Genomic DNA, 12834 nt, shown 5'->3' on the forward strand with positions numbered 1-12834 from the left:
GATGCTTTCTGACTGGTACTAGAATGTATGCTTGGTAAAAGCAGTGACTTTGTTTTGGTCATTCCTTGTGACAGGCAGACTCTGAGATGGCCCTCAGTGGTCCCTGCTTCCTGGTATTCATGCCACTATGGAATTCTCTCCCATCGGGTGTGGAATGGCCTACTGGCTGACAGACTACGACAAAGGTCATGGCTGTCACTTGCATGATTAGGTTACAAAAGACTGAGACTTTCGGGCTTCCCTGGTGGCACAGTGGTTGAGAGTCCGCCTGCCGATGAAGGGGACACGGGTTCGTGCCCCGGTCCGGGAAGATCCCACATGCCGCGGAGCAGCTGGGCCCGTGAGCCATGGCCGCTGAGCCTGCGCGTCCGGAGCCTGTGCTCCACAACGGGAGAGGCCACAGCAGTGAGAGGCCCGCGGACCGCAGGAAAAAAAAAAAAGACAGACTTTCATCTTGCTGTCAGACTCCTTTCTCTCTTACTGGCCTTGATGACACGAGTTACCACGTTGGGCAGCCCATGTACGGAGGAACTGGAGGGGGCCTCCTTCAAATGGGCCACAAGGAATCGAGGCCCTCAGTGAACAACGACTGATGGATTGAATTATGCCAATAACCCACACAAGTGGGCTTAGGAGAGGATCCCTCCCCGGTCAAATCTTTACATGAGACCTCGGCACAAGCAGAGCCTTGACTGCAGCTCTGAGAGATCCTGAGCAGAGGACCCTGCTAAGCCATGCCAAGATTCCTGACCCTAGAAAGAGTAAGACAAGCAGTGTGTGTTGTTAAGCCACTGGGTTGGTAATTATTTGTTACTCAGCAATAGATAACTAATACCCTGCCACCTGCCCAGCACCTTGGACAGTGCCTGGCTCATGAGCAGTAAATATGAACTGCATTAACCAATAAATGAAATTAACTCCCATCACTGATATGCGGAGCATTACTGAGGAAAGTTAGTAACCTATTCATCACAGTGCTGCTGTGTACAACACAACTAGGTGAACAGACTCAATTTTCTACAACAAACATTCTAACAAATGCAAGTTTCTAAAACCAACATATAGTAAGTAGATACAATTTTTCATAGCAAACATGTTAAATAAGCTTTTCAGTAGTCGTAAGACCCTCAAGGCTGACTTATGTTTCCCAGGAGATAACAATAAACTTTCTATAGTTAAAAACAAAATATTATGGGAGACTTTTTTCCCCCTTCACAAAGAGACTGGCCAGGAACTCAATTCCATGATGACAAAATTCAGAATACGCGTAGCCCTGATCCAAATAGTCCTTCCACCTGACCTGACAAGTGCTCTTTATTCTTTATGCCTTCATGGTTCCTAACTGGAAAATATGCTTCAACCTTCTCCTCACATTCTCAAAAGCATTGGGGTCAACCCCTTCCCTTCTTCTCAAGGTTTCTCACTCAATACTCCTGTGATTGTGGCCTGCGATTCCAACTTCAATTTTAATGAAGAGTGAATAACTATTTTAAAGTTCCTCATTACACATTGTGATAATTGCTATGAAAGCGAGAGGGCTGAGCTAAATGGCCGTGGATGCAGTAAGAACAGTGGGCACTTAGCCTGGTGAGAAACATAACTTTCAAACTAAAGGATGAGAAGGACCCAAATACACAAAGGGCTGGGATGGGGATGTGGACATGGAACAGCATTTCAAGCAGAAGGAACAGCACATAAAAAGGCCCTGAGAAAAGATCCATCAGCAGAGAGGTTGACAGCAGAGAGTTAGCCATGTTCTGAATATGAAAGACAACTATACACAATGAATCTATTGGAATCGCAAAATATACATGTCCTCCAACAGTCCTGCAGGAAGTCCAGCCCAGACAAAGAATCCTGATGCTTTCTGAATGGTGCTAGAATGTAAGCTCCAGAGAAGTGGCAGCTTAGCTTTACAACTGCTTGTCAAATATCTTTGCACTATTTTTATCTGATAACTTTGACTCCATTTACTTTGGAAATTAATTGAAGTCATTTTGAATTTTTCCACTTTTTATTATTCTGTTTATTTTCCCCATTACTTTATGAGGTAAAACTTATCTCAGCTTCCAGAAGAGAAAACCAAGGTTCAGGCAGGTTCAGTAAACCTACCCAAGGTCATGGAGCCAGTAAACCTACCCAAGGTCATGGAGCCAGTAAACCTACCCAAGGTCATGGAGCCAGTAAATGGGGGAATCTGATCTGGTTGATCCAACCACCTCACCAGCCTCATCATAAAACAGAGGTTCAAATGGTGAGAAGCAATTAACGAAAAAAGGTCACAGAATTTTATTTAGATGGCTGGCCTGGAATTCAGGAAACCTCATTTCTGTCTAAAATATGCCAAGAACAAGACCATCAGCCACTCTACCCGCTCCCTCAGGTTTCTAAGCTCACTGAAGAATCCAGCTCCCTCCAAGCAACAAGCAAGTGTTTTCTCATCCTATGGGTTTGCAGCTAGACATCCAACTTTATCACAGGCTAAAGACCGGGCAGCTAAACACAAGATGGTATCATGGAAAGGGGAAGGTGCTCAGGCTTTGAGGACAATATACCTGGAAGAAAATGGACCCATAAAATAAGGTCAATATTATTTACCCTCCAGGTCATTGTGAGGCTGGAGATAACGCGCTATCTCCTACCTACCACGAAGGAGTAGCTTAGCTGAATGGAGGTAAATATAATAATTAAAAAGTGATCTGGGATACCCAGCCATCTCTCAGACCAGAAAAAAAAAACACCTTATTCAAGACTATAAGGGCGTTCCAGTGAGCAAGGAATCTGTCCCTATTAAAATGCTAATGCACTGGAAAAACCTAACCTCTTCAGCTTCTACCCACAAATCTTCAGGGTGAAACCCTGGCAAAATAGAGAGGGAAGTGAAGGCTGTGGGGAAGGCTCCCAGGCACCGGGGATTTATAAGGGAGGAAAATCCTGGGAGGAGGAGGATACTGACGACAGAACGCACTCCACATGCTCCAGTGTGCCAGGGTTAAGAGTGTACATCACCTGTGACCACAGGAGGGGGAAAGGAGGTACAGAAGGAGTTTCATCATCAGGATGGTTCTAACCTGATACATTTTTATAAGCATCATCTTTTCAAGTAATTATCTACTTCCAATATCCTGTGGCCAGTCACAACACAAAGCACAAATATGACGTCAGTGATATTGCTTTTCTTCCCCTCCAACAACCTCTTTGCTTTGAATAACAACTCTGAAAATTACGGGCAACTATGCTATCTACAGTTTATGCACAAGATCCCCATGCCTCTTTTCTCTTCCCAGGGGCACTAAGTATTAATCAGTGGATTGCCTGTCTTTGGACTAGTTTACTCATTGGTACTGATCACAGACTACAATTTAGTAAGACTATTGAAAATGGGGGAGGAAAGGGATCTTAAGGGGTCTTTATTTGGCCAGGAAAACAAGTCTTTTCATCTGTTTCCACTTCTGGTGTCTTTAGACTCAGATGCACAAGGGCCTTGAACGGTTTTCCATTTGTCATCCGTTCGAGGTACCATTACTGCCTGACAGAGGAAGGAAACGCTTTTTCTTCACTGGTATACATCCCATAATGCTGGAACACAAAACCAGGTCTAGCTGAAAGCCTCAGTTTCACTGCATTAAATATCTTCCTTGGAAAGCTACAATGAAATCATGAGAGCACTGCTTTTGGTAAAATAACAATGAAAGAAAGGAGTTACTTGGCAGGATTCTGACGGTATTTCACATCTTCAAACAACTCTTCAGGGCAACAATATCGAGATAGCTGCTAGGATCAAACAGCAGCAAGGTCAGGTTTGCCCATGAACAGAAGGAATAGCCTACTGTTTGGGGGAGAGGCTACTGTGCCAGAGAAATATGTAGTTGTTTTCCAAATAGTTTAGATGGAGGCGTGTTAGGGTGTGCTGCATTTGTGACTGCTGGGGCAGGCAGGAGGGGGAGTTCGGCATTTCTCCTCCCTCATGTGTCCACGTGACGGGAGCTCCACTAGCGCGCGCGAAGACTGCTCTTCACTGTGACAGAAACTGGGGTATGAGAGGCGGGGCGCAGGGTGCTAACCACGCTGCAGTGTTTCTCAGAAGGAAGAACGTCCCCAGCACAAATGTTATTTGTGCCCCACTGAGAAATGCTGTGCCCCAGTGAGGAGTCTAGCCTCCCTCCCCACCACCGCCCTGTCTCCCACAGGGTTCTCTGATTTGTGCCTTTGGGAGCAGGATAGGACCTGCTCACTCCGGCCCCCTCCCTGCTCGCTTCTTGGTCTGCTGCTTGGAGAAAAGTTATTTTATGGGGTGCTCACCCCAAGTGGGAGCAAGTTCAATTTATAAGAGAAGAATGAGAAAGCCCAGTGTGGTATACATCCAAACCCATGCTCTCTACCAGCTTTTTCAGTAATTGTGATGAAGAAGGCTGTTATTGTAGTTCCTGCAAAACCCCTTTAGTGAGAGTGAGAGTGAGAGAGAGAGAGAGAGAGAGAGAGAGAGAGAGAGTGTGTGTGTGTGTGTGTGTGTGTTACACCCTACATGATCCAGATGGTCCAACTGGCAGTTTTAAAACACTGTCCCCAAATTCTTTGACACTACTCCCATAAAGACGCGGGGTCTACATCCTCCCCCTTTGAACCTGAGCAGGTTAATAAATGCTTTGACCAATAGAGTATGACACAGGTGATGTCAACTGACTTCCATGCATGCATCACAAAAAGGAATGCAGCTTCTGCTTTGTATGCTGGAAAATTCCCACTTGGAGCCAGAAGTCTCCCTGGTAGAAAGCCCCAGAGTGAAGAAACCATGCAGGAGGAAAGCCACGCCATATGCAGAGGTCACCTGTAGTCTCCATACGGACAGCCTCAGCGTTCTAGTTCATGTCCAAAGGCCATCTACTGGCAGAATTCTTTCTTGCTCAGGGAAAATCAGTCTTTAATCTATTAAGGCCTTCAACTGATTTGATGAGGCCCACCACATTTGGGGGGGGCAATCTGCTTTCCTCAAAGTCACCAATTTAAATATTAACCTCATCCCAAAACACCCTCACAGAAACATCCAGAATAATGTTTGACCAGATATCTGGGCACATGGCCCACCCAAATTAACAAGCAAAATTAAGCATCACACCAGCCCAGATGCAAACCCAGGTGAAGGAAGCCTTCCTAGATCCCCCAGACCAGGCTGGCCACCAGCTGTGTGCCAAGGAGTAACCTGTCAATGCCACAAGGAGCAAAGGAATCACCCAGCCACTCCCTGCCTGGTTTCTTAACCCACAGTCTGTCTGGGAGCATTATAAAATAGTTATTTTAAGTCACAGAGGTAGCTTGTTATGCTCCAATAATAACTGGGACGCTAACTTTAACTTACATTCCTCCCCCTCCCCCTTAACAAGCATCAGCTACACTGGCCATCTCAAACACACCAGCTCCTTCTAGCTCCAGGGCCTTTCCACCTGCTGTTCTCTTGGCCTGTGATAGTTTTCCTCCAGCCCAGTGCTTAGTTGGCTCTCTTCATCCTTCCTGCCTCAGATCAAAGATTACTTCCTCAGAGAGGCCTTCCCTGACCACACTCTCTAAATCAGCCTTCCTCTCAATGTCTCTGTTTTTTCATTCTGTTCGTTTTCTTTAAAACATTTACCTCAATCTGAAATTATCTTGTTGTGTCTCTGGCTATTGTCTTCTCCCAATTAAAACATGAGTTCTATAAAGCTGGGTCTTTATCTAGCCCCTGTATTGCCCATACAGTGATTAGCACAGAACACATGTTCAATAAATATTTTTGGAATGAAAAGTAATTAATGCTCATGTCATACATAGGTGACTGACTTCCAGATTCTGTCCGTAGACCTCAATTTACTAACACTTTTATCACAGACTAAATGAAGGAAAATTAGTCCTCCCATGTGATACAAAGGATATGCTTCTCTGATGTTTCTTCTCCCTTCTCTAATGAGATGAGCAACCACGAGGGAACAAAAGACCTAGCATCCTCTCACAACCTCTCAGAGACAAAAACCATTGCATTTTTATACTGGATTATCAGTGTGGCTTATTCACATATTTTCCAAACTCTTCCAGATTAACTAAAAGGCAACTCTAAACTGAGGAAGGGAGGAAAAGTTCTCTCTTTTCTCCTGGAGATCCACTCTGCCTTTAGCCTTTGCACAATACAGTCTCAGCTCTTAACTTCCTCCCCCAGACCCACAGCACGGGGCTTACAGAGACCCTGGAGAAAGGGGTGGAGAAGAAGCAGCCTCATTCCCCACTTTTTTTTGGTTCCCCTCCCTTTCCCAGTTCTTTTATACACTTAAGGTATGAAAACAATGTATATTCTTCCCCATCACCTGAACTCAACTCCTGACTCACAAGCCCTTCCTACCTGCAGCCACCCTCCTCTCCCAGCAGGACCCAGCCCCACCCTATATACTTATTAATTCCCTTGTATTCTGATTCTCCCTTGTATTAACCATGTCTTTTCGTTTTGTATTCTGAGGCTTTGACATTAGGGGCCTTGCTGATGCCGGGAGAGAGTGCCCCTCCCAGGGTAAGCCAATTCCTAAAGACAGTAAACAACACACCTGCAAGCACACTTTTCAAATATAATCCAACCAATCCAAAGCCCACACTCCAACCACCTGCTTTATTGGGCCGTCACACTCTGGGCCACTATCCACCTGCCCTCATCACCCCAGGGCCAGATACCCGACCACTAGGGAGAGCGTGTATGCACCAGAATCCACTGGAATTATTCAATCTAGCCAATCTACACCTGCCCACCCGGCCTCAGCCATTCCTTCCCACAGAAAGCACGGTGAAGGCTCCTGCCCACAGCTCCCCAGCTCCCCTGCCTCCTGACTGACTCCAGCGCTTCCCCTCACCCACCCACCCCCCGCCCCACCATGCTGTGCCCTCTCCTCTTGAGAACTGAGTAACAAACTATCTTTTCAACGGCAATTGGCTCCTGATCTGTTGACCTTACTATACCTCCGATTGTCTGTTAACTCACTATATTTTAAAACATCCTTCTAGACTGTAAGTGAAGCCAGTGTCTTAATCATTTGGGAGACAACTCAGAGCCTGCACTCTCAGTACTCAGTATTTTAATTCTCATTTTAGCAAGATTAAAAACTTCTTGAATTAAATCACTGACTCGCTCAAGAAACATTTATTGATGCCTTGTGTGTATTGTGGAAGGCTCTGGGGATAGGAGGATGAACTAAGCATGCTCTCAGGCAGGCTCCTGGTAGGAAAGGGGCTCAAAAAATTGTTAAGGAAAAAAGGAATAGATGAATGTCTTCCCAGACTCCACAAGCTAGAGCACATTACTGGCTGTATCCCCTGGTATGTTCCCCTCATAAAATCACTGTCAATTTTGGAGGGATTGAAAATAAACTGATTTGTCTTATTCTGTTCCATTCTTTACGTGACAAACTATTGAGACCGGGAATCTAAAAGATTATTCCATTTTTTCAAGCTATTATCAGATTTCATTAAGCTTCCTTCGAAACATCTTCACAAAAATACAGCCTAGCTATTCCTCAGAACAGCCTGAGAAAACTATTGTTTTGGGGACAGGACATAATATTATTCAATAATTATTCAATAATTATTCAATAATTCAATAATATTATTGAAAACAGTCAACACTTACTGATCTCTTAATATATGCCAGGTATTGTATCAAGCATGGTGTTTGCACCCTTCTATTTGATCCTCATAACATGTGTATTATCATAACACATGTGTATTATTTTACAAATGAAAAAACTGAAGTAGGATGAAAGTTTTGCTAAATGTAGCACAGTTATAAAAGGATCCAGGCAGTGTTACTTCTGAGTCCACTTGTTTAATAACTAATTCTAGATGTGAGTTAAGAAACTATATAGTTTTCTAATGATACATTGCTTAGGCCCTTTCTTATAATCCATTAAAGGATTTGGGCCAATCTTTATTCCAGGAGAAATTCTACGCTTTCAAAATGCTGCTACTAAATGTACATTATTTGAGTACAATAGAATGTTTCTTCTAATAGTTCATTAGGATTTGTTTGTAAGCTGCTCTGCCTGGCCACCATCCACAGGAGTCTAGTTGGTTATATAGTAAAATGAGCTACGTTTAAAAAAACTCCAGAATTGTTCTCCAAAAACTCTCCATAAAAAAGTGGCAAACCTTAGTAACTGTGTTCATATACAGAATGCATGTTAGGACTCAAGCTGTTAGGAGAGCGAGTTCTCTGCTTTTTTGTGAGTGAATCTTTCCCAAGGAATTTAGTCAAAATCTTGTGGCAATGACTGCTTGCCTTAGCTTTAATTATTCTTTTTATTTCCATTAATTTGGTTTAATACATACCACACAGGTCATCTCCAGCCTTGATGTGCTACACCGGGGGAAACTTACTCCTCTCTGTAAGATAATTATATCCTCACAGGCCAGGCACTGGGTGTGCTCTGGGGAGTCTACAACTTCAGTCACCTTGAACCTCTAATATGTCTTCTTTTAAGGCACTTTTGTGGAAAAGCCACAGGACAGCAAGTACCATGTATATCTCAAATCTGCTCTTCTGTTTCTCTCTATGTATGGCTACAGATTAAACAAAACTACCATAACAGGCAAACTGAACTCTTTTTCTGGCCCTTGAGTTTCAGAATTCCCAGGAGCAACACTGAAATCTACTTCTCTTTCCTTCTCCTTTCCGAAAGAGAAAGCAATGAGTTGCTGAGTAAGGCTTTTGATCTCTTGCCCAACCTCAGGCTTCCTAAGATACTGGTCAAATGATGTTTAATGCTTCTTTTTTTTAAAGACCCAAACCTCCCTATCCCAGCCTAGAGTAAAGGGAGAAGACACACGTGAAGGGTTTCTTTTACTCTACAACAAGCAATTTTTGAGTGCCAACTATGTGCCTGGATCTGTTCTAAGGCCTTAGAGATGCAGCAGTGAATCGGTATCCTACTTACCACTGAGCAGGAGGGCAGTACTTTAAATTCCCACTGGAACCAAACCACAACACAGAACACTTTAAACTACACAGCGTCTTAGAAGTTAGGGTCAGAAGAAACCTGAGGAGTCTTAAAAGACTTGCAGCTGCCTCAGGCTCTATTCCCTACACTTATTAGAACCCGGTACTTAATATGAGCTGCAGGAAAGAGATGTGACCCCCTCATATTCATATGCAAAGTTTGGTGCGCAAGTATACACATTTTCTGGGGCCACGTTCTAGATGTTTCCTCGAATTCTCAAAAAGGTCCAGGATCCCACAAAGATTAGCAGCATTCCTTTAATATACCCACTGCTCGGCTCGAGGAACCCCCGGGGCTGCACTTGCACGTCCTTGATAAAGGTCACCTTCTGAACCAAAAACTAATGCCTGGTAGACACCACACAAGCCGCCCCAGGGGCTCAGACTGCTGCACACCCGGCTCAGTCCTTCCTACACTCAGAACTTCGCCCTCAAGAGAGCGTCAGGCTGGAAGGTGGCCCACTGCCTCGGAAAGGGAGCGAGGCCTGGAAGGAAGGAGGCATAGGTTCCCGGCAAGGAAATCACGCGCCTCACTTTGGACAACCTATAAGTTATGGCCGAGACTAGTTCGCAGAGCCTGTCTGCCCCGAGCGCCAAAGTTTCTCTGAGCGCATACACAATTAGATCCATCTGGGCCTCTTCAGCACTGGCGAGGTAGCCCCGCACTTCCCCCCAGCGAGCTGTCGTGCGGAGGGGGCGCGCACCTGCTCAGGGCCACGAGGACTGCACCCCGCGCCCCCCTCCCACGCGCGCGCCAGGGTCCGCCACTTCCGAGCGCGACTCGCGTGCGTGGGTCGCGCCAGTACCTCACCGTCAGTCACCGTCGCATCCGCCTCCTCCCCTGCCGGGTGCACCTCCAGCCGCAGAGACTTCGGGTTGGGAAGCGAGAGCGGCCCCGCAGCGAAGAGCTGCTCCTCGGTGACGAAGCGCAGTTGCACGCGGTACTGCCGGCGCGCCGGGATCCGGACGGGAGCGGGAGCGTCGGCCATGGTGCGAGCGCCTCTACCACGAGCCTGAGCGGCGCCGCGGCGTCGCCCCGCACTGCTCCGTGCGCCCAGAACCCGCCGCGGGAAGGGGAGGGACTTGGAAGCGCCGCACCTTCCTCACCTCCGCCGCGAGTTCGCTCTTCGTCCGCCGGCTGGGGCCGCCCCCGCCCCCTTGCGCATCCGCTCGTAACAGCCGGTGCCCGGCCGCCGCTGCCACGCGGCGACCCCAGGCACACAGGGCCGCGCGGTAGCTGCGCGGGAGGGTGCAGCCATCCCACGGGGCCGTGGCTCCGAACGCACAAGTTTAGAGAGCACGCGAAGCACCTGGAGGCAGTTGGGGTTTGGAAGCAGAAGGGTGACACCTGCTGTTCGCTGGTACCGCTCGGCGGGCGTGGGCGTCGGTTTGGAAATGGCCGCGGCCCGAGCTTCTTCTGGGTGGCCACTGGCTCTCGGGCGGCTTCTGGGGCTCCTAGCGCTCACGTGTGAACAGCCGTCCCAAGTACCGAGCTCTTTACTCATTGACAGGGTCCCGGCAGTAGCAGCCAGGCGGCGGGGAAGCCCGGGGACTCTCTTGCGACTGGCTGGTCCCGGATGATCACGTTCATCTCCCATCACCTAACTCGGAATTGAAAACGTATTAGCTGCTGGATTGTGAACCATTTCGCTAGACGTGAGTCGGGAGGGCCGGGGAGTCTCATCCCCAGGTTGACGCCTGACTCCACCAGCTACCTAACCTACCCAGTTAGCTCCAGCGTCAAAGCATGGAGGCTCCAAACCGTACCAAACATTGTCTTCTCTGCAGAGAAATTGGTCTTCTGCTGCACGGGGGTAAGAAGAAGAAGCAGTCCTTCTTTTGAGGAGAGTGCCCCGCAATCGTAGACTCATTTGCTATAAAGGGAACTTTTCAAATTCTGAACCAACTTCTGTGTCCTAAATCCGTAATCTTCTGACAATGAACTGCAGGGAAGAAGCAAGGATTGTAAATCCATTTGGATTCCATGAAGACAATGTCCTTAACCAAGCAGGCTGACTTTACAAGAATGAGCTTCCCTCGAGGCCCTGAGGTTTGTAGCTTCAGAATTTCCAACTGGACTGTTAAAACCCAGCCCGGCTTTATGAAATCCCTGGTCTCATTCATCTCCCCACTCCCACCCCACCTCCCATGTGATCTGAGTTCCTGATGTGGTCTCTCTGCCTCCTCCCCTTATTCGCTCCCAAGGCTTTCCCCTCCTTCTCTGTCTCTTGTCTCTCTCTTTCATCTAAATACCACCACCCCCCTTCCTTCTTATCTCATTCTCACTTCCTCCTGTCTCATGGCCTTGACTTGCGCCCTGGAAGCCCCTGGAAATCAGAAATCCATTAAAGAGTTGGAGCTGCGGAAAGGGTTTCTGGTGTGAAGACCACACCAGTATTCTGCCCCACCCTGCCCCCCACTGTATCATTCTGCCTCTCCTGCTTCCAGCCTCCTCAAAACATTTTGCCTTCCTCATTTCTTTCTACCTTCTCAGAAGAAGTACTTAGTGATGGCACTAAGTACTTTTGTGCCACCCAAAACCCTCCAAAGTAGTTCATGAACCTCTTTATCCTCTTTTTTGACAAGCTTGTTCAGCCTTCATATGCTGTCAGCTATTAACTTGGATTTATACTAAGATGTGGATGATGGATGAAAATGACTCATAAAGCATCTTTACAGGGACAATATAATGGCCTTAGTAGAATTTCCACCATACTCTCAAGAAACCTGGAGTTCTGTTACTTAAAGCAAACAAGAAAACATAAAACGTAATGGCAGTCTTTCCCCCACAGTAATGCAGGGGGCAAAAACCCAACTTAGGCCAAGTGGAGAAAAAAGTCAAAATATTATGATTCACCACAAAGCTGGGAAATCTAAACTTTGGTCATGACTAAATTTAGGGACTCCATTAAGGTTGACCAGATGGTCTTGTCTCCATCTTACAGAGAGGTCTTAGTCACATGCTAGATGCTGTCACTGATTTACAACCTTCCAGCAAAGGTAGCACTTCTCCTCTAACTCCAAATCAGGTTGAGCCATTTGAAAATGGCTGATTTGCTGTAATAGATCTACCCAACTTGGAACTTGGACTAGGGAGACTGGAAGCCTTACCAAATTTGCATCACCTGAATGACGGATGAGCAGATAACCAAAGGGAGGAGGTCTCTGGGATGCTAAAGCAAGTTATAATCATGACATGTAACACAGAGTGCTTCCCACATGCCTGGGACTGGTCCAAGCATGTTACATACATTCATTCATTAATCCTCCCCACCACCCTGTGAGAGGGTAATGAGACTATTACGACCCTTGTTTTGACGAATGAGGAAACTAGGCACAAAGATTAACCAACTTGCCCAAAGTCACAGCTTAGAAGTGGCATAAGTCTTCTACAACAGTTCAGACACAAAAGTCCATGAATGTCCTTACTACCACTTCTCAAAGTTAGAAGCTAGTAGACTAATTTCTTAGTATTCCAAATGGATAGCGCTCAAGACCTTTATGAGTCCCCAGACTTGTAAGCATGTTATTTAAACGGTTCCCACTTTCTTTCCTCTCCTCCTCCCACCCTCACGCAGATGGTTAAGAATCCCTTACACTTCCCCTCCACAGGTGTTTCACCTTCCAATAGTTTTATTTACACTCGAGCAGGTTTGGCCCTGGTGCAAGCACTAGCAGAGAGTTCCATGAATGATTTTTCTTTTGTGTTGAGTATAATGTAGATTCACTCATCATCTATTTGATCCACCACTGAAGTTGACTTTCTATTCCGAACTTCTGTTTTCTAACGGCCATCACTCTCTTCCATCTCTTCCTTTCTGTCATCAGCA

The 12834-nt window shown here is 46.5% G+C and overlaps 1 protein-coding gene across 7 annotated transcripts in view; it reads right to left on the minus strand.

The window, feature by feature from the left end:
- Nucleotides 1-10214, minus strand: part of LOC113620093 (histone-arginine methyltransferase CARM1-like) — a 271720-nt gene extending 261506 nt beyond the window's left edge. For 2 of the 7 annotated variants that reach the window (XM_027105781.1, XM_027105783.1), the window contains exon 1: nucleotides 9816-10212. In XM_027105781.1, the coding sequence (XP_026961582.1) occupies nucleotides 9816-9993 (178 nt within the window). In that variant the 5' untranslated portion in view covers nucleotides 9994-10212. Of the gene's footprint in view, nucleotides 1-9815 lie in introns of all 7 variants that reach the window. The other 5 variants (XM_027105782.1, XM_027105777.1, XM_027105778.1 and 2 more) reach the window with 5 other exon arrangements.
- Between the last annotated feature and the right edge of the window lie 2620 nt (nucleotides 10215-12834).

Source organism: Aethalodelphis obliquidens, unplaced genomic scaffold (assembly GCF_003676395.1).
Source record: "Aethalodelphis obliquidens isolate GAN/ISIS:26980383/991018 unplaced genomic scaffold, ASM367639v1 scaffold7, whole genome shotgun sequence".
Taxonomy (NCBI): Eukaryota; Metazoa; Chordata; class Mammalia; order Artiodactyla; family Delphinidae; genus Aethalodelphis; species Aethalodelphis obliquidens.